General features: G+C 37.3%; 1 protein-coding gene across 1 annotated transcript in view; it reads right to left on the reverse strand.

The window, feature by feature from the left end:
- STK3 (serine/threonine kinase 3) overlaps positions 1-23,262 on the reverse strand; it is a 149,616-nt gene that overhangs the window by 57,271 nt on the left and 69,083 nt on the right. The window contains exons 7-9 of the mRNA XM_009275516.1: positions 20,727-20,864; positions 18,118-18,243; positions 6,046-6,238 (exon numbers count right to left, since the gene is read on the reverse strand). Coding sequence (XP_009273791.1) covers positions 6,046-6,238; positions 18,118-18,243; positions 20,727-20,864 — 457 coding nt within the window. The remainder of the gene's footprint in view (positions 1-6,045; positions 6,239-18,117; positions 18,244-20,726; positions 20,865-23,262) is intronic.

Here is a 23,262-nt window from a genome sequence, read left to right on the forward strand (position 1 = left end):
TGGCTGTGCCCCCTCCCAGCTTCTTGTGCACCTCCAGCCTTCTCAGTCAGTAGAGCATGGGAAGCTGAAAAGTCCTTGGCTAGTGTAAGCATTACCTAGCAACAACTAAAACATCGGTGTGTTATCAACTTTGTTCTGGTCCTAAATCCAAAACACAGCACTGTACCAGCTACTAAGAAGGAAATTAACTCTATCCCTGCCGAAACCAGGACAAGGTCACTCTCAAGGTCTCCTCTGGCAGTATCATTGGCACGTGCCCATGTGGATGGGCAGCAGGAGACAATAGTCTAAGCACTGGACAAGCCCTGGCAGTCTTTCAATGTTGTAGGGCTGGGCCCTGGGCAAGAAATAACTTTTCCTAGATAGCAAGTAAGGTCAGCAGATAAGGGCATCCACCTCCTACAGAAGGGAGTCTCCCACTACAATTTCCTGGGAGGGGGCAGGTGGTGGTGGTGTTTGTTTGTTTGTTTGGGGTTTTGGGGGGTGGGGGGGTGTTTTTTGGTTTGGTTTGGGTTTGGTTTTTTACAATTTCCTATGGGAAGTGTCTGAGTTTTTCTCTCGCTCCTTTACTACCAGGGCACTGGACCTCTTCCACAGCTGCAAATCTAGAGGAAAGCTTTCCTCCTTTGGCTAAAAGCCACAAGCTTCCACAGCCTTCCCCATCCTGGAGATCTCCACCTGCCACTCAATTGACGAACATTTCCAGCTGCTGCCTCTTCAGTGAAGTTAGGGGATCAGACTCTCCTGTCTGCAGTGCATCTGTGAAAATCCTGTCACTATCTTTATTCCATCAAAATACATTGCTTTGTCACTATTAGAATGAGAAGCTGTATTGCAATCAGCTTTTAGCCTTCTTTGGACCATCACCTCTACTACAAAGGCTACAACAGCTTATACAACAACATATACTACCTAGGCTTTATATTTCATACATTCCTACCACTACTTTCTCACCACACAAGGTGGCCTACAACACAGTGGCAGTAATTCTCCTGGGAAATGGGAGACAGGAGCTTTGAATACAATAAGGTTGAAGAGAGCCTGGAATTTTGACCTCAATCTCCGGGCAAACGCACTTAACAGTGAACTACCATGTAGAAAGTTGCCACAGCCCCCTCCCTCAGCCATATTTTAAGCAGAAATTGTGACTGTATTTTATGAGCGGGTGAGTTCTGCTGCTAATACATGCCTATTAGACAACCACCTCAGAGAATGAGACTTCAGTCTACTTAGTTTCTGAATTGCAAGGAAGCATCAGCAGAAACTAGATCACCAGTTCCTTAGGCCAGAGCAGCTAGGAGTCTACCAAAGGATGTATCTAAGAAATGTTTGAGTACAGAGAGCTGTGTAACAAAGTGGTTACCAAGTTTGCAGTTTTCACATCACAGTGACTTATGCACCCAAGTCTTCATTCAAATTCAGGCCTCATTCAGTATTTTGTTTGTTTTATAATATACCTATTTATCAGAAATAATTGCAACTGGCATTTAAATGGAAAATCCACATATTTTTCAACCAGCTGAAGCCTTCACAGACTTTTTGAAGGACTATGAACTCAAGTTTAAAGGCTTTTTAATGGGGAAAAGAGTTTCCTGTACAAAACATTGCTTCGCTTCCTGAGAATGAGACTTGTAAAACTGGTTTAATAACTTTTGTTCTATTTTTCCACCTTCCGGAGAAGAAGAAAAAATACTCAATGACACTGCTATTATAAACCCATTAGTTCATCCCAGCTGAGTTATACTTTATTTCTGCTTTCAGCAAAACAAAGAAAATCCATGTTAAGCTAGCATTTTGCAACAGCTCTTGAAGGAGAATTGCCAACATGATGTTTTTCTTTGAAAAAAAAACCCATTTGTAAAAGATACTACTACTAGTGGCATAAACGAACAACTTTATTATGAATCACAAGAGAGGGCTCGAGGACTGGAATAGGCTTGGCAACACCTACCATCTCTTTCTGTATATACAGGAGTGAAGTACTAGTACACCTGCATATGGCATCAAGCAAACCATCTCAACATGAGCACAGTAAACATGCTTGAACAAAACTACACCCATGAAATATCAATGCCCGTGTTACACCATCACTGAAACCAGCCCACAATTAAGTTTCCTTGCTGAATTCCTATAGGACCTGGATCACAGGTTGTTTTAAAACACATATCAATAGCTTTTGCTTTTCAGTTGAAAAAACAGCTGTAGGACTTAGGCCTTTCTAAGAGTTACGAAGCATCACTCCAGAGCTACGCAAGCATCCACCTCCTATTACAGGAGACTGACCTACAGTATGGCACAATCTCTTACACTGGATGGACTGAAATCACTAAAAAATAATAAATAAATAAAACCAACTCATGAATTCTCCTTTCAAAATGTAGGTTCTACAGTGTGGTGCATGTCCCACTGTAATCAAGGATCCCATAATACAATAACACAAGAAAGTTCAGCGAGTAAGTGCTGGAACCAAACCTGTCGCTTGCCAGTTGAATGATGAAACCATCACTTGCCATCAGGCTACCTCCAGTTTGCTGGCTTTCCTTTGCTGGTGTTACAGGTCTCAAGACAGTCACCTATGGGTGAAGAGGGAGGGGAAGGAAGCCTGCTATGCCAAAGACTATATTCTTCTGATAAGAAGGAAGACCATTTAAGAATTATACTGACTAAACGTAAAACATTTCATGTCTTATAGGGCAAAAAGTAATAAAACAAAAACCTGACCACTTTTCTACATTCTATCGGTCAAATGCCATTTCATTAGTTCACTGTCCTCTTCTTTTAATATATTCATAACCAACCATGAACTATATAGAAGTTTCACTGAAGTCTGAAGCAACAGTTAGAAACCCAGAATAAGTTCAATTGGCAAGAAAAGGCAACTTGTTTGCCAGCCCAAAGCAGATGGCAAATATAAATTTAACAGGAAAAAGAAAAAAAAAGGGGGGGGAGGGGATGTGGTGTTAATGAAAAGGAGAAAGGAGAACAATCAGAAGTACTCTTGGTGAACCAGAAAGCCCTAACACTAAACCTTGCCGAAAAGCCACAAAGGGAATGTGGGGAAGCTGGTCTGAATACCGGTCTCTGAATTGAGATATGAAAAAACTTCTACATGAAAATAAGTACAATCCGAGCAGATGAACAAAAGTAGTACTACCTTCCATCAATCCCACTCTTTCTTCCACTCCATGTTAAACCTCCTAAAGTTAAGCTCCGTCCTCCCACCTCTCTGTATTCTGCATTTTCTTCCCTCCTTCCAGGTACATACCACATAGTCTCTGCTCAGAGCATGCACAGGCATACTAAGCAAGAAGGCATAAATGTTGTTTATTGCTAGGCTGTATATTGTCTGTTGGGGTAGGATGACAGGCCTCTTTTTGTTCCAAATCCCAATTTTATCTGGGCACAATTCCCTATTTGTGAAAAAAATATGGTTTTAGTTATTTTCTGTCATGGCTCCCAGAGGCCTCTAAGCATGGGCACTTATAAATAAAAACTTATTATTGTTTCTTATTTTGTCCTTGAGCAGGGAAACAAAAGGCAGAATGAAACAAAACGTGAAACTAAACACACGAGCAATTACCAAAAAAAAAGTTTGTCATAAATATTTTGTGTCTCTAGGAAGGAAATGAAATCCCTCTTCCCTAGTTAACTAAGTTTATTTCTCCAAGCTTCTTGCTTGCAACGTTCTATTATTCAGAAGTATCAAATAGTACTTTTAAGCTACCTGTTCTGATTTATTATAACCAAATCACACAAACATCTAGAAAGTGCCCACTTGCCTATAACAATACACGGGAAAAAGCAACCAATCTCAAAAAACCTTGTGTCTTCGTCAAGCACAAAGAAGCACAAAATCTATGTCTGCCTCTCAGGGAGAGCAAGGATTTGTATGTTCCTTCCTGGTGACATTTATTTAGGACACTTGCTATTGCTCCTGTTTCAGCCAACAGCACATGACTCAGAACCAGAGGAGGACCAGCTACAGTGGACATGGTTTATATTTATTTTCAGCTGAGAGATGTGGAGGTCCTATTCTTGAATTATTTCTAGTTTTTAATCAATGGGTGTCTAATGCAAAATACAAGAAAGTTCAGCGAGTAAGTGCTGGAACCAAACCTGTCACTTGCCAGCTGAATGATGAAACTATCACTTGCCATCAGGCTACCTCCAGTTTGCTGGCTTTCCTTTGCTGGAGTTACAGGTCTCAAAACAGTCACTTATGGTGGGGAGGGAGGGGAAGGAAACCTGCTGTCCCAAAGATTATATATTCTTGTTTGACAAGAAGGAATAATGGGTTTAAGAATTAAACTGACTAAATGCCAAGGTGTAGAAAGGTAATTCCCTTTCTAACTACAGATTGTTACTGAAATCAATTAAAAATGGAAAATAACAATACATTTTAAAAACGTCTCCAGCAACATAGCAGACAAATAGGACACTGATAAGAGATTGCAGTGCAAACCTAATGACACTTTTTTGATCTGTTTGGCATACTAACAGGTATTTCCTCTCAGCATGTATAAAAACTACATGGACAGTTATTAAGCCTGAAGTGATTTGAAAGGCTGCACAAACCCCTTCTTCATAATACTTCCACTCTAAGAAGTACTTTATTATCCTTTACTCCAAATTTGCTTGTAATATCTTTCTCTTTTTTTTTTTTGCATCACTCATCTTTTCCTTAACTTGTTGAAATTGATGAGTTTGAGATCGCTTGTACTAACCCTCCATTAGCCTCGCAGTTTAATAGGCAAATACTCTGTTTCAGCATGAAAACAAATTAAAGCATATACTGAGTGTTTTCATGAGGTGAATCACCCTACTTAAACTAATCACTAATCAACAGGTATGTTTGCTATCTTATTGCTAAGAACACTAGGAAAAAAAAAAACAAAACCAACAAAACAAACCACAAAAAAATCCAAGGGGGGGGGGGGAGATCAACAAAACCTCTCCATTCTTCCAATTTGCTGTACATTAAACTACAAAGAAAACATATATTCCTGCTTTGCACTTCCAACTAATCTTGCACAAATTACATCAGGTGTATATGTGCAGACACAAATGCAACTTTATGTTTGCTATGAAGCATTTAACAAAGTTATTTATTTGGCACGGATTTCCACTCTTGAGACATTAGCTTTATTTATTACCTCCTCCCCCCGCAAACAATTGCCTGGAGTTAAACATTACATTGTGCCTCATGAAATCAGGCACTTAGAGCTTGAGTTAAATTAATCTATTGATGCTGCCCATTCAAACAAATAATTCTATTAAATTCAGTGGGCCTCATTCTGCAGTAGTCTTCAGCCAAATAATGAGCACATCAATGTGTAGGTACATAAGTTAAATAGTTAACAAATACGTATTTATGCATATGTCAGTGTAACTTATAATTTTATACTTCAAAACATTTGCAAATTGTTTTCTTTGTTACGTACTCCCTCACATGCCGCTGAAGTCAATTTGGACTTTTTACTTAGGTTTCAACGATCTTTTGATCATTGCCTTAAATCAAGCATTATTAAATTACATTCCAACATATGTTCAAATAATAACACTCAGTTATAAAATAAAAATCTGCTAATTGATCATGAGTTACAAAACAATTTTGCAGCAAGATGTGTACTGATTGCTGAACTCATGAAGAGTCATGATAAGTTCCCAGGACCACTGACATTGAAGCAGCAGCTTCTCACATAATCACATCACTTCAGTTTAGCTCCAAGGAACTGGTCCAAATGTATGAGAGACAGGAGGCAAAAAGCAAGAGAGAAGCAGTAGAAGGGAGAATTCACAGAAACTAATTTTCGAGTCCTCCAGAGAGACTTAGCAAAGCACCAAAACCAGGCTTCTGCTTTGAATCTCCCACTAGAGTCACCTTTTTCTCCACAAACTATAGAGCGCCCTTAGAGACACAAATACTCCCCTCCTCCTGTTTTAGCCACAGAACTTGACGCTTAAAAGCCACTGATGATACAATGTTCTCACGCAGTATGAGAAAACATATTACATTATTAAAAGAAAAGTAAAATAACAACATACTTTTCATGGTCCCATCTTCCTCTTCATCATCATCGCTATTTATTACCATGGTCCCCAAGTCCGATTCTAACATAGTACTGTTGTGTTCAATCATTGTCTGAGCGCCTTCACTCATCGTGCTTGTGGCCCTCATGGTACCAGCACTCTCCGAACTGGTCTTCACCATGGTATGAGAGTCCAGCTCATCTTCATCCTGTGAAGAAACATTCGTCAGAATGCAGCAGATCATTTAAAAAAAAAAGTTAAGAAGCAATCATTTAGATGCTTATTCATTAGTTTTATATCTCCATGTGACCTAGTTGTACTGCTAGACTTCCTGGTTTAAAACTTTAAAAGAAATTACAGAATAAAAAGTGTTCCATATAAAGGAAGAATAAAAACTTTCTTCTTTCTCACAGATGTACAGCAGGATGGATATACCAGACGTGGCCCACACACCCACTTTGCATCAGCAGCCAGTTTTGAGTATCTCGGTGATTTTCATGACCCATTATACCTCCTTGGATTCCAAAATCAGTACCACATTTTATAGAAAGTGATTTGGTTGTTTTACAATGGACTATCACCAAGGATTTGTGCTGATCACCCTCAACTAAATATCATGCCCAGCATCTTACATTATGCACAGCACCCAGATGACAGACACTCATTCAATTTAGGTGTTAAACAATCCTCCAAAATAGTTTTGGAAATCCACCTCAGAAACAGAAAATCAACCTGGCTTACTTCAAGTATTTAGTTCTCTTTAAAAACCTCTGTCACAAGAGTGAAAAAAATAACTTGTTGATACTATGTAGAAAAATATCTGTAAAGCACATACTTAATCAACTAAGTGGGTGGGGAGCTAATATCATGAAGAGATACAATAGCATTATGAATCAGTGACAATAACGGGCCAGGAATGTGAAACAAAGAACTAATGACAATCCAGTTAATGAATTATAAAATTCATATGGAATACCAATATTTAAAAACATTAATGGGAAATCCCACTCCTTTCCAAAGTCTGATTTAGATTATATGTACAACATCACAGCATTTCAGGAATAATGGGATGGCCTATACACATTTTCTATATGAGTAAAATACTCAACCCAAGCTGGGGGGGGAAGGGGGGCGGGGAGAAACAAAAACCACAAACAAACAAACAAAAAACCAAAAAAAACCACCCCACCCAAGCCCCAAAACCCTACAAGGTCTGGCACTTTCTATTTCTTATGGAACTCGTTCCTTTCCTTTCCTGTTATTCCCTGACACAGCAGACAATTTGCCTCTAATATAGACATGAGTGCACGAGCCAGCTACATTGCCTGAGTGTCTGTTTCTCTAATGGTTGGTCTAAGCAGATACTGAGAATTGCAGTTAGTAGCGATACCAATACACCAGCTCCCGAAAATTATTCTATTACGTCTCAACTAAGAGACACAAAAATCGATCTAATTTTGATTCAGAGAGTCTGGCTAACAGCATAACATACTGAAACCAGGATACAGATCTAAATCTGTGATTAAAATTTCAAATGTCAAAAGAATCATTCTTTTCTGGATTATAATTTGTAAAAATACTGAAGTTCTTCATTTGCGTTCTTTCTGGGTTTTTTAGTTGCATTCTAAAACACTATATTTAGTACCCTACCCTTAAAAAAAAATTACGATATTCCCAAAGATACAGATAGTTTACAGCTACAGCACTAGAGGACTGTGCCAGTAAATAAATGAGAATATTTTAGTACTGCTCCTCCTGGTGGCAACTTTAATTTTCTTTACTTCTCCCCCACCCACAACATTCTTGCTAACCCCAGTGGGTTTTTACAAGTTATATTTTTCCCTTTCTAACAAGGGTACTCGGAAAGTAAAGTCAAAAAGTGTCTTTTTGCTTTGCATTTTAAAAGTGCCAGAACAATTAAGTTACTACTTCCAAGTGCTTCTTTCAGTACTGCAATACAATGCAAAACTGCACACTCACAACGTACTGCTATTTCTCCTATTAAGCGCTACAAATGTGGCACCTGTAACATACAGGCAAGCAAATCTCTGAGCTTAAGGCACAGTTACATTTGATTTACAGATTTGCTTGACTAATATTAATATCCACTTGCAGTGCATACACTCCTAAACTTACTAAAACTGAAATCAGAAATGCAACAAACATTTTCCTGAGGCTTAAAAGTTTTATCTTAGAAGTTAGTGAAAAAAAGCAATGGCTAACAATAAGTACAAGTATGAAATGGAGTCCTAAGTGACCATTTTCATATCTTCTGCTTCATTAAAAACACTGATATTTTATTTCTTCAGTCAGATCAAGTATCTGGATTTGTTCCAAAGAACAGCATTTCATTTTCCAGTCTAAGAGCGTCAAAAGCCTTTATCTTACTATTGTTTCTCGGCAAAGAGAACAGTTATCTTCTAGTACCTAGAAGACTAAGGATCACAAAAGCCCACCTCAGTACTAACAGACAGTTGTCCCAAAAAGGGATGTACCCGACAATTTTGATCAGTAGTGTTTTCCCCAGATCAGGAATGATGTACTGAGAGAGAGCAATATAAAGTTTTTTCAGGGCCTGTGCATGCCCCAAAAATAATTAATTTTGTGGGTTAAGCCAGATTGCTTCCAGAACTATCATTCCAGTATTTCTCACAAATACGAGATTTAGCTAATATGGCAGTAGACTATACTGGATCTGAAAAAGTAACTTTATAAAAATATCCATTGGATCCGAGTTATGTAAGTGCACATTTACACGAGAGATGAAAGTGATTCCTTCGTACAAATTCTGATTCATGCTTTACAGTTTGTAAATATTGATGTAGAACTTCTGATCCCGTGTTAAGAAAAGGTAAACTCACTGATTAAATAAAAACAAACACAATCTCAATTTTAACCAGGAAAAAAATGTAAGGTATTAAAGCTGAAGTGTCATGTTCTCATACTGTTTACGAAAACAGATCCAAGAATCAAGCAATAAAACCAGCTAACTGTGGAATTAAACTGTCTGCCGTTCTCTTGCGTACAAGTAATAAGCAGCAAACTTGTATTTGACAGGGGTTTCTGATACACAAGTAGACAGCAACAGAAAAAGCACATGAGCGAGAGTGCTAATATCTCTTGAAATGCTACAGAAAATACAACAAACTACAGAAACTCTGAACACCATTACAGCATAAAGTAAGTACAAGTAAAACATTGCCAATACCCTGCAACCCTATGGCACTGACTGTTTGGATCTCCTTATTTACCAAAATAAGCTGGAAGATTATCAAAACCAACCCTTAAAGCATGAAAATGCAATCATAGAGACTTGATTATCAGGACAGCCAATTCAAAAAGACTTCAGCGGAAACAGCACACAAGACTTCACAATATGCTTGTAACATAAAAGATCTCATCATCACACGAGAAGTTTTCTCAGAAAAGACGGCCTTGCACGTCATACCTGAGTCTACATCATGATAGAAGCGAATGAGCCAAGGTGATAAAGATTAATGGATTTTTCTGTTGCATTTTTAACATTCATAGGAAAAAAAGGGATGAAGACTGACAAAGAAAAAACTAAACAAGACAAGCAAATATGGCAGCTTGCCTTTAAAAGCTCTGTAACTATGGTTTGTTCATGTAAAAAGAACACTAGAGGGCACCAGAGACAGCTAACTAGGCTGCAATACATTAAAAGGAAGATTTACATGCTGGCAAAATTTAGTATCCTGTAAAATAATTTCATTTACTATTAACACCTCATCATCACCTTTGAGAAACGTGGCTGTAGTCACAGCTATCTTTCTGTAAAAGCACTACAGTAGCTACATAAACACATAATATAGTTTGGTCAAGAACAAGGATTTTGTAAAAGTTCCTAACATGTACAAAGCCTAACTACAACCCGAGTATATGCTTAACACTGAGCACACATTTAAGCTTAGACCCATCAGCAAAAACAGTGAAGACTTAACTTTCAGCACGCACTCAAATCCCATCAGATTCAATACACATATGTCACGAAACAATGTTTAAGCTTGTTTCCTACCACCTTCTAATTGATATACCTAGTAACGACGACTTGCTGCTCACAATTACCTCCCTATGTTTACTCTTCCTATAATCGGTTTCTGGCTCTAAATTGCTGTGGATTTTAACAATATGCTCTTAAAAAGCTGTTTATGCCCCTTGGGTAGCTATATTTCGCTCGACAAAGTCATCTTTACATATTTCTAACTTCAGGACACTTAAAGGACTGCAATCAAATTTAATAAGCGTATATGTCACAGGCTCTTTGGCTTAAAGGAAAAATGCTATGAAAACAGAAAGTTTTAACAGTGTCATGCAAAGTTAAATATATATATACACACAGATAAATAGATATATCATATACATACAAACACATGAAAGATGCATGAAGGTAAATATAAAAACCTTCAGAAAAATACAGCCTAGTATATCGGATTTAAAATACAGAATAACTCAAATGACTCACTAATTCCTTTAAAATAACTGTATAAATATTGTAAAAATATCAAGGAATAATTGTAGCAATTATTTCTTAAGGTCTCAAGAGAGACACCAACTCCTCATAATTAATACATGATTAACTAAAGAAACTTTTGTATGAATGAATAACTAAGCCTACATATAGGAATACTTGATTATTGATAGTTTGCTAAGTTGCTGATAGTTGTCCACTTAGTGGTCTAAGTGTCTAACAAAAACAAAAATGGAGTACTGAAGTAGTAATTCCTTGTTTGAATATTCTAAAATAATTAAGCATTTCTCACATAATAGAGGTATTAAAATGTAAAAGAAAACATACAGGAAGAGCTGCCTGTTAGCTCATAGGAATACTTGATTATTGATAGTTTGCTAAGTTGCTGATAGTTGTCCACTTAGTGGTCTAAGTGTCTAACAAAAACAAAAATGGAGTACTGAAGTAGTAATTCCTTGTTTGAATATTCTAAAATAATTAAGCATTTCTCACATAATAGAGGTATTAAAATGTAAAAGAAAACATACAGGAAGAGCTGCCTGTTAGCTCATTCCTTTAAAGATCCACAGAAATAAATATTTAGACATGTTTCCTGTGAGCTGCCAGGCAACGAGTTACTTTACATTCCCATAATACAGCTGCCCAGCCTCAGCATCCAATTCACATCACACTTAAAAAAATGCACAAGAGAAGAGATTGGTCATGTTTAGTAATGCTTAAACTAACATTTAAACTTTGATATTGGGATTAACCTTCTGTAGAATACACCACTTGCACTTTTTGGTTAATTAAAAAAATCTGTACAATTACCTCAGCACCTATCAAAACATGTCAGTTTGTCAGAAAGGATTCTCATCACACGAGCAGCTCTCGTAACAGGCATAAAATCAATTCAGAGCACACTATTTGTAATGATATTGTATCTCTCTGGAAGTATACAGACATGAAGACTGTATTCAACCTGGCCATTTATTTACAGCTGTCTAATACGAAGGTTTGAACAGCAAAAAATACTTACATTACAATTGACAACTTCCCATACTATAAAATGTTCACAGAAAGTGGTAAAAATGAAAAATAAGAATCAATTTTAGGGATGTGACTCTTCCTCACTTGAAGGAAAACAATCTGAATTGATCCTGAAAATTAAGCACATAATTGTGAAATCTTTGCATCTGATTAATTCTCCAAAACCACCCACTCCTCTCCAGTCTACTTTCAGTTATGTAAGTCACTCATAACCTGAGTGCCCATTACAATACATATATGGCTTTAAGAGGGAACTAAAGCTATAAAAACTTGTTCAAATGTAACTTAGGGTTAAATCTGGTTTCCTAACAAAAAGGAACATCATAGAACATTTCACACCTTTCTTCTTGATGGGTCCCAAAACACATACCAGTGAGTAATGAGCACAACTGCTCACACTTTACATAGGAAATTCTTGGGGGTTTAGATGAATAAATTCAAGCCCCCGACAGGTTAAGTGAAACCATTCTTTTTCAATAGTATATGGACTCAATTCACTGCCCATGAGAGACCTTTAACATTGACAGACTCTACTTAACACCAACATCAATATTTGCTCTTGCTTTTAGGTGTTATTAAATATGCATTTCTCCAGGTTTGAGTGTGCCTTTGCACTTCTACAGTGAGGACTTCACAGTGGTATCATTGGGAAAATCTACTTCTAAGGTATTATTTTCCAAAATTTATGTGCTAGGTGGCTATTACTTTCCAAGTGAACAGTGACTCCAATTCCATATACAATCTGAAAATGTTTAGAGATATTAAAATATGAAGAAATAGACACATGACTTACTGTCAACTGCTACTACACAAGGTAACATAGGGACTGTCATCTCTTTCTAGAACTGCTGCCATCATTGCATGTTCACTTATCAAAACCTGTATTATCATTTAAACTGTATGTTCGTGTAGTCATGCAAACTACACACAAGCAGCCCTGTATTTCTTCAGGGTTCTGTGGAAACTGTTACATAAGAAGTAGGAATGTGCAATTGTTATTTATCTTTATACTCGAAGGCTGGACTGCTGACTTCATCCACTACTGTATACCAAACTGGCACTGATATTATCTGTTTTCCCCTTCCAGAAGGGAAAGAATAAACACTCAGTTCGAAGTGTAAAAAAGAACTGGTTTATTGTTTTTTCGGCAGTTCCCCAAACAAGTTCCAAATTAAATGAAAGACACAATCTTTGAGCTTATTTTGAAATTAAGCATTATTTCAAATTGAAGTGGGGGCTTTTGGGGGGTTTGTTGTTTGGGATTTTTTTAAATGACAAACACAAATGTTCCAATGCTTTCATTTTATTCTTCTGGTTTTTATCTTTGTTTCCTTTAATAACTTGTGGGTCCATTGATCAATCTCTGCCTAGTATGCTTTCAAAACTAAAATCTGTGCTGTCCAGAATTTCACCTAATTCAGGCCTCAATCACACCTACATGTTGCTCAGGAGTCTTCTAGCATGCAGTACATGAATAACACGAATTCAGGAAACATGGTACAGAAAAATACTCTGATTAAATAAAAAATTGTAACAGTTTGTCCTGCTGTTTCCTAGTTTGGCTAGCTTTGTGCTTTTAACTGATCAGAATCTTTCGTGACTGCAACTGGACAAGATGCTGGTGTCATCTCTCAAATGAATCTGGAATTTCTTACAATGATGTACTGCACTGAAATTCAGCTGCAAGACATGGAAAGTCTGTATTACAACCAAACAATTATTAAAACCAGTTCGGAATAAGATTAGTTCTGCATTGTGACAACACGAAAGCTATGCATAGGTCCCTACCAAACATGGAGTTTCAACAAACTGTATTTGTCAACAAGGAAATCCCTCCTCCTCACCTCACCGTCAGTATTCTTCATTTCACTCACTTGTACCCTCACTTTTTCTATTAAAGCTAAGTATTTCCAAACTTTTTTAACCTCAAGGCTTACCAAGCAATACAAAATTAAAGGCATATATTTACTGATAGCAAAAGTCATACTTACTAGCAAATATCACATTAACAGTTTTAACAAAAGTAAAAATTTAATCCTAATTACAAACCTTATCACAGATTATTTTTTAGAATCATAAAACCATATGAAAACTTGGGGAACTAAAACATCTCAACGGCATAAAAGATCATAAACAAAAATCTTTTTAAAAGTAGGAACAAAAATCCCTTTTTACTTAATCTTTTTATAATGGCAAGCTTTTTCAAAAGTTCAACTATTCAATATAAACCTTACAGCAAAAATACCTGGACATCCTCTTGTCTATTACAAGGTATTTTTGCAGTAGTAAATACATGGTGACTTATAGTCTTCCTTCGATAAAGCTGATGGAGCTAAAGGGAAAAAAGGCACAAGACCTCTCCAGAGTAATCTCCAGGAGTAATGAAATTTATCTATCCATGATCAGGATAAAAAAATATGAAATTATCACACTGACTTTGCCAGCGGCACCAGCTAGTACTTCCCTTTTGTTTGCTCCACTTACAAGTGGCATATCTTCTTACCTTTGCCTGTGGTCTTTTTCTACATTTGGAACTTCCCCCAAGCTCAAAGAGCATTCCTTCCCGCTACTGAAGTTTACAAGAACGACACAAACTATTTTTAAAAAAATACCCATTTTCTCTGCTATGAGCAAAGCTGGCCTTTGCTGGAGAACTACAGTTAAACTCTCCATCACCTTACCATGGTATTACAAACACATCCTCTGAATTACTGTCGCTTCAAAGGCGCATATAGGTCTGTAGCAAATACAAGACAGCCTGACTTACCTTAGCCCACAATGAATTTTACTACAGACTATTTCTGTAGCCTAGTCTACTACTGAACATCTCTCACAGCAAGCAAAACAGACATAAGATTGTAAGGATTAACCTTTCTGTATTTTCCCCAAAGAAAAACAGAATAACCTGTTAAGTAGAGTTAGAACGTGTAGTTCAAGCAGTTACCACCCCTTAGCAATATGCAGTAACCACCCATTTGAACTCTTAAACTTGTCTTCTTATGCTCTAAAATATTAAGGGATAGTTTGCATTAATCTCTCTTGTGCTTTGTATTCAGCCTACCTTCAATGTCACTTTAAGTCCATCCTTCACAAAGTTTACTTTGCATTAAAATAGACCCATAGAGGCAGATAGCTTATCTTTCTGAGGAAGCAAACTACTTAGCTCAAAAATGCAAATGCAAGGCCTTATGTAATTATGTCCAAATGCAATATATTATGCACTCAATATCCAGGATCCACCTCTCTTAACATCTCCTGCAAACATCATTTGGAATTATCTATTAATTTTAGTGAATCAACTATAGCCTGTAAGTCAGCATCACCATAGAAAACTAAAAAGGAGTACAAGACATAGGATGATAAAACTATTTCTAAAAGAACTCAAATAATTAACTCAAAGGATACTATACAGCATAATGTGCATGTTCAATGTATTTTATTATTTTTTAAAAATAATTCTGAAGTCTTTTACAAGTACAGCAGTACAAAGGGCTTGCCCTAACAAACATACCCTCCTTTTCAAAATGTCCATATTGCTAAAGTTTTCACCCAGACTCTCTCAACCTTCTTGCCTATTTGTCATCTTAAAGTCTCATCTAGTGATCCCTCCACTCTAGGTAATAGAGCCACAAAGGTTCATTTTCCAACTTCTCCCCTTCTGTCTCTCATTATGCTGAAGTCATACTCTACTTTTCATTTTTCTATTACCTTTCTTTTCTGAGCTGACTAGTCTCATTCACAAGCCCCCTTTCTATCCATCATTTCATTCTGTACTGAGAAGTCAGCTTCACCTCAAATTGGCCTCTTCCAGTACTCACCTGTTAAGTTTTCAAACCCCTTTATTCTTTCCTTAGCAACCCAGCTACTGGCAGGGCTGCCTCTAGCCCTCCGGAAGACTATCATTATTGTCCTTTAAAACTCCTCTACATCATGATCCTGAAAAAAAAAATTTAGCAATGTATGCTAATGCCAGAGCTTCCCATGCTGACTAATCTTTTATCTCCTCTGCCTGTGCCCCTCTGTTATCCACACTGACCTTCTGCCTTATATTTAAGAGCAATTTCTTTCAAGCAGAGGCTGACTTCTGGTTCTGGGTTTGTTGATGCTCATGCACTGGTATATGATTACAGCCCCTAAAATTCTGTTAGTATAAGTAAAAAATGACAGGCTTAGCATTTCCATAGACTACAACTGCACTTATTTTTAAGAGTAATACAACCTTGTAGCAAAGGTGGCTAATGGTATCCTGGGCTGCATTAGACAAAGTGTTGCCAGCAGGTGCAGGGAGGTGATCCTTCCCTTCTGCTCAGCACTGGTGAGGCCACACCTGGAGTGCTGGGTCCAATTCTGGGCTCCCCAGTACAAGGGAGACATGGGCATACCAGAGAGAGTCCAACGAAGGGCCATAAAGATGATTAAGGGACTGGAGCATCTCTCCTATGAGGAGAGGCTGAGAGAGCTGGGACTGTTCAGCCTGAAAAAGAGAAAGCTCAAGGGGGACCTCATCAATGTGTACAAATATCTGAAGGGAAGGTGCAGAGAGGATGGAGCCAGGCTCTTTTCAGTGGTGCCCAGTGACAGGACCAGAGGCAAGGAGCACATACTGAAACACAGGAAGTTCCCTCTGAACATCAGGAAACACCTTTTTTTACGTGAGGGGGATCAAGCATTGGCACAAGCTGCCCAGGGAGGTTGTGGAGTTTCCCTCCTTGGAGACATTCAAAAGCCATGTGGACATGGTCCTGAGCAACCGTCTCTAGGTGGCCCTGCTTGAGTAAGAGTGGTTGGACCAGATGACCTCCAGGGGTCCCTTCCAACCTCAACCATCCTGTGATTCTGCTCTCTCAGCCCTGCTAACCAAAGATACTTCTGTTATTTTCAGATTTGAGGCACCTATCTTTTACACTTAGTGACAAGCAGAGTCTCACTGTCTTTTTAACTCATAACCTGTTCCCTGACTGCACCACATAAGTACACGGCAAAATTCCCATCTACTGCAATGGTAACACAAATAACAGATTCCTGTTATTTGGGAGAGAAAAAAAGTGCAGTGTTACATTCTGACTTTTGTACCCATGCAAGAAGCATGAGGAGTTGCTAAATACTTCTTCAGTCGAGGTGGACCAAACTTGTGTTGTACGCTTCCACCCAGTAGTGAGAGAGGGAAGGTGTACACCACATACTGAGATGGCATGGAGTGTTTTGTCCCTGCCTGGCAATCTGATTCCCCATCTGAACCTCAGACTAAGTAATTAGATGTCATACCTAATTTTGGGTTAATGCAAAAGACATCAACAACACCCAGGTGTTTGAGGTCTACAGTTCAGAAGGCAGTAGTAGGGAGGAAAGCATGCTAGTAAAGACATTAGGTTTTTATGTCAGTAATAAATCAGTCTCTTCAGAGATCAACTATGCAATACATCAAGTCAAAAACATCAACTCTGCATGTCAAGTCACACACTGCCACATAGGCAACATTTCCTAATGTAAAAAAAAAAAAAAAAAAATCCCAACCTTCCTTGCCTGTTTTATTACTCACTAAGCAAATACAATCCATAGTAAACCATCTTTATAAACACAAGCTACCAATACTCTTAGGACAGAAAAATATCCTGCAAACAAAAGACCATACTGTCTGTTGGGATACAAAACACTCCACAGAATCTGCTTGAAAAGTATTCGTATATATAGATCATCACCTAACACTCTGTAACACGTAACAAGGATTCTACAATTTGGGATAGGGCAGACTGCATTACTGCACTGCTCTTCTCTGTTTGCTCAAGGCTGTAAGATTTCTACTAACATTCCAGTCTCCATCTTCTCTGTGTGTTATTCCTGAATGACCTTGGCTCTCATTGTATGTGTGGCAATACACTTCTTTGAGCACATACTGCTGTATTGCACAATACTGCCCTAAAATAAATTACGTAGGGAGAGTAATAATGCCAGGAACACTGACTTATTCCTAACATTGCCAAACAATTCTAAATGCAACCTATTTATCACACGACCTGCTTCTCTCCTTAAACATATGCTGACAACGTCATCTGAAGAATGAAACACTGTCATCATTTTCACTTTATAGGCGCAACTTGATTCAAACCATATTGTAATCACTACTTACTGTGCTTCATAACTAACTATTCTGTGTATTAGACTAAAAAAAAAAAAAAAAAAAAAAAAAAAGCTAAGTGCCCTGAACTGAAAATTAAACCACTTGTCTAGAAGCCCATACATGAAAGTGGAATCTTAACAGTTTTTGTTTGGGGGTTTTTTGTTGTTGTTTTTATGTTAGTCTGAACAGCTGAAGTTGACGTGTTTTTTTTTCCCCCACCACCTAGAAAAACTTTTTACTAGGACATCTCATGGAATAGTGCTGAAAGCTGGCTCATACAGCATTACTCACAGCAGCATTACTCATAAATAATTCTCAGCCCTCATAGGCTAAAAACCAGGTAGAAACTTGTTAAAGAAAAGTATTTGAACACAAGCACAGGAAGTAGGGGAGAACCAGCAACTCATCTATAAAGTACAGACAGTTATAGGAAAAAAAAAGAGGTACACACCGAATTTTCTTCCTCCTCTTCTAGTTCTCTCTGCTGTTCCTCATGTCGCTTTGCCTTTATCTCCATAGCTTCAGTGATCAGGTCCCTTAAAATTGAAACTGGCTTGGCATTCTTAATAAATGTATGCTAGGAAAAAAAAAAAAAATCATTCAATTATATAACATCATTACAATAGTTATGCTTCAGATGTAATTACAAGTATTATTCAATACCACAGATTTCAGTGATAAATAGTATTTTACATTACACAATAATTAAAATCTACACTAACAACATACAATAACTTTTAGCTGCTTCATAACTAAGATTTTACTTTAACTAGTTTAATAACAGCAAGCCTTGGGAAATGTAATCATAACAACTGTTTTACAGTTAAGGATATAATTGTCCAAAGGAAGCATGCAGTAAGCAGTAAATAAATAGTGGTGATTGTCTGACATAGAAAAACAAACTTTTTCAGATATTCAGTTACAGCATTTAATTAATCTTAACAAACTGACAGCATAAATTAGTGGCTGTAAGCAGAGCAACTATGGCTGCCTACTTCAACAAACCTGTACTTTATATGTCATAAAACATTTCTTGACCTATGATGGTGAAATGTGGAACAAGCAAAAAAAATACGTTACTTTTAGCAAGAAGATTAATTTTTAACTCAAGGCCATTTAAAACATCACTTCTTCCTTTAAGACAACATGTGCACGACACCTTTTTACCTTCATTTTGCTGTCTAGTAAACACCTGTTAGAAAAATTCTGATTTTTGCATCATTATATGCAAATACAATTTAGGCAAAATGTAATTCTAAGCACCTCAGAAATGTATTATTAAATATTAAAAAATTGCTCCACGAAGAACAGACTTGATGAAGCCCAGTGTCCTACACCTATTATCTATCTTCTCCCTTGATGTATTAATTCAATTACTCTCCTTTTTCCTCCATGATCTTTCCCCACAAGCAGTACTTTCATTCCCACTCACACACACCCATAGCACCTCCAGCTCCATCACACATGCTCCAAATTCCAGCTGCCGGAAAAGGCAACACGTACTTGTGCTGGACCCAGTATTTGGTTTTCTGGCCAGTAAGCACATGGAAGGAGGAACACTGAAGCTCCCCGCCCCTTACTTGCACACATCAATGCAAGTCTCTTCTACCCAGCTGCCGGTATTCAGCTAACCATACGAACTTCAAATCTTTAAGGTCTCAAGTACTGATTCATACATCACACAAAAATCTAAAACTTTCAATTTTTACTCTCCTTGCAGTCTACATTTTGGTGTTCTCACAGTGTGGAAAATAAAATAGTCATAACATGACTTATGAATTTGATGATTTATTACTGGAAACTACTTTGCAAAATTTTTATGTTCTCCTTGTAGTGGAGTTCACTGGAATTTAAATTTTAAAAGAGGGTATTGCTAGCTAGAGACAGAATAAATCTAGCATGAGTGTCTTACAGATGAAATTTCAGATCAGATTCTTATGTAGACTGATGAACAAAGAAAATTAAGAATAGCATTTACCAATAGCAGTGAAAAGCATAGAAGAACACTAAATTATCCAAAAGTTTAATGAATTAGGAATCAGGAAAGTAAAAGGAGCAAAGGACCTAGCAAAATTTTTCACTTCTGTCCCATTATCAAAACAAGCTTATTTACAGGGAATTTTAGATTCCATTTCAATCATCATGGAACCTATTATAATTTTTCTAGAAATCGTCCCCCCCCCACCCCGACTTTCACTACCTTTGTTTTTTGTTTTTCATTAGTTACTTGTAGGCTTATCATGACAGCCCTGAAGGCAGTGGAAAACACAAATACTGGGCCAAAAGAGAAAACTTTCTTTGCGTTTTCTTTCTCCCACACACATTAAAATGTGTGGCCCCTGTAAAATTATGTCCATTTCACAAAGACTAAATCTTTCTTGATAGATCAGTCCCTCCTGTTTGATTTTTGTAGTTCTTTGAAATTTCTCTGCTTTATATCTCTCTCAGTACCAAAAAGATGCAACTGTTAAATTTCTGCAGCTACTAGAAGCTCAGGCCAGCGAGCAGGCGAAAGCCTGGCACACCCTGCCCTGGCTCCATAGGTCCACACCACCAACTGTGGCTCAAATTTAGAAGTGCCCACTTGGTATAACTCAGCCCAAGAACAAACTCATTACACTGTCCATCTGCATCAGACCCTTCTAAGACACAGAGCAATGTGTCTGCTTAATTTGACATGACCAGAAGGAAAGATTGAATATACTCCGTGGGTGGTCCACACTGAAGGGTAACCTGGGCTCAATTCCTTTACTTAACACTTGCCTAAATCCTGAGATCTATTGAGGGCCTCTAACCACGAAGCAAAGATCCTATTTTAACAGCAAGAACCAGCCCTAAACTATATAAAGAACAATTAATTTTTAGAAGCAGCAAAGGAGAAATAAAGTGGGGGTAGAGATACAGGAGCTGACAGAGAAAAGACCACAAAATGGAAAAGAAATAAGGCATGATAATAGTTAAAATGAGATTTGCCCTGAGAAATGTTCACAACAGTTCTTGTTTGAGACTAGAGGAAAAAAGCCATAAAACATGTATTTCCTCAGTAACTTAAATACTGACCTGTAGCAGCTGTGTTGCTGTAGCTCTTTGTTCAGGATTTTTCACTAAGCATTTCTTCACAAAATCTGTGAATTCATCAGACCAGAGCTCTGGCTTCCGGAAGGTTGGAGGGGGATTTGTAGGAATCATAAAAATAGCCTAGATAAAAATCAAACAACAATAGCAAGTTTAAACAAAACACATCAGCACAGCACTGAAGCCAAGTAAATGAATTGCTTTATCCACCTTTCTTATCAGGCTGAGAATCTGAAAGACAAAGTTTAAGTTAGGATTTCCACTGAGATTGAGATTCAGGAAGCAAATCCATCTGCTACTTATGTAGCTACTTCCCATTAGATTTTCTCTATTTAAACTGTACCCCGTTAAGCACATCACTCATTATTTTATCTATTGCTGTTTATCAATCTCAAGAGATGATTTTGTTTTTTCAGGAATTCTTAGTGGCAGAAATGACACTTGTTTAAGTGTCAAAACAAGCACTGCTTGTTTAAACAGACATATAAAGTTGCTGTGAAAAGCCAAGTTCACCTTCTCCTCTCTTAACTACATTTAGTTTTACAGAAGAATTGCTGACGAAATTTGGTAGGACTACCGTTTCCTTTTGCATTCATAATTCTTCAGATGTGGTTTTAAAACTTGCTTTTCCTAATGCGATTCAGAAACATATGCGAAAAGACCTAAGACAACACTAAAAGATGACAAAAATAAAATAATCAAGTAACTTGCCAACTAGCAGTGAGAATTTACTTGAATTTGAAAAGGCAGCATTTTACCTATGTAACAGAAATTTCACACTGTCGAGAAACATATGCAGACAGATTTTTCAACTAGGAAAAAAGATTCATGCTATATAAACAAATGTTTGTCCTACTTAAGATTATATATATTGTGCCATTTTCTTTATGATTTTTTCCAGGTTCTCCTCTAATTATAGATTTACACTTGTAGGTGAAAAAAAAGCAGTACAATTCTGAGAGACTAGCATAAAATAATTGGAAATTTTGAACTTCTGTATGTAATATCTCAAATGCATTCAGTATCATAGCTTAAGATTTACACGTGATAGCAACACACTATTCAGAGCTAGGACTATTGACAGAAATAAGATACTATTTTCTTCTAAAACCAGGTTCAATTTAACTACATTTTCCAAAGTGAAAGGGAGTAAGAGTTCTACATTTGTTTTTCTACAAGCATAGGCAGAATTATGTACTCAGAAAAGGGGAAAAAAATTGAAATGATAGATTATGCACACCGTTAACATAGTACAGGCACCAGAAGCTTCAGGCTATGCTTGAAACATGGGGAGAAGGGAGAGGAAGCTTCCTGAGATTTTATCCATAACTTTTCTTATGATGTCTGACTGGCCTTGAAAGTTGGGTTAACTTGTTCAAACCCTCATTCTAAAATTCTTCTCATACGCTGAAGAAAAGCAGAACCCATGCATAATGATGCAAAAACTTACTATAATTTTAATGAAAAATCATTTCAGTACTGAATAGTTTGCTTTAATTCAAATACTTAAAACGTTTACAAAACTCATTGCATTATCTGCCTAATACAAGAATTACAGGAAGAGACCTGGGCATTTTGTTTAATAAAGATGTATGCTGCAATAGCTTTACATTTTCAGTGGGCAGCCGTGCCAAACGAGTGTATGAACTCAGATAGGAAACATGGCACTCTATTACCTTGTAATTGGCCTTACCTACTTCACTTGCGATACAAGATTAATTGTCAGTACAAGTGAAGTGCTTCTGGTATAAAGCAGTGGCTAACAAATTCGCTGTTTCTGTCCTTAAAGGTAATGATCTCTTCTGAACTTTGAACGGATGACTTTTAGTCTTATCTTTAGCTACTCTTCAATCGCTACTGCAGAGCTAGCTGTTAAAGCACACAGCTGTAACAGAAGACTAGTAACTTCTGTTTATGTGGTGTCAAAATGTATACCTCCTGTTTGATAATAAACATTGACCTGTCTCTCAGCAGGTAAGCAAAGCTTAGTTTCAGAGTCCTACTCAGCTCCAATGTTCTGGGAAAAATATTTGCCTTTGCCAATTATTTTCATCAACTACACAGCAATTAAGAACCACAGCAAAGAAGTGACTTCTTTATAATTCACAAAGGACAATGAGAAGAAAGAGGGAATTCATGAATCATTCTTTTATGGCAGGTTATAAAAGTCACAAAAGGAAATATTCAAGAGCTAGAGTTCAGGTCCTAAATCCACATTTATGCTTTGTATGTCTGTTGAAAATACCTACTTCAGAAACATGCACATTTATTTAATGCTTAAACTGTAGGCTTTTTTAAATCTCGGTATGTGACATGACCTGTGTTAGCTGAAAAAAAAGTTTAGATGTGTTTTTTTAATACAAGAAAACATATAGAAACTATTTATTCCAAATGTTTAGTCCAACTTGTTAATTATGCCATGCACTTGCTAGCATGTACATCTCCTCCCCAGCTCTCAGCACTCCCTTTCGTTAACTAGCCTGAAATGCTGGTTTTCAATTCCATCTTCCTCCTCTACTTC

This window comes from Aptenodytes forsteri, unplaced genomic scaffold (genome assembly GCF_000699145.1).
Source record: "Aptenodytes forsteri isolate BGI_AS27 unplaced genomic scaffold, ASM69914v1 Scaffold208, whole genome shotgun sequence".
In the NCBI taxonomy this organism is placed as follows: domain Eukaryota; kingdom Metazoa; phylum Chordata; class Aves; order Sphenisciformes; family Spheniscidae; genus Aptenodytes; species Aptenodytes forsteri.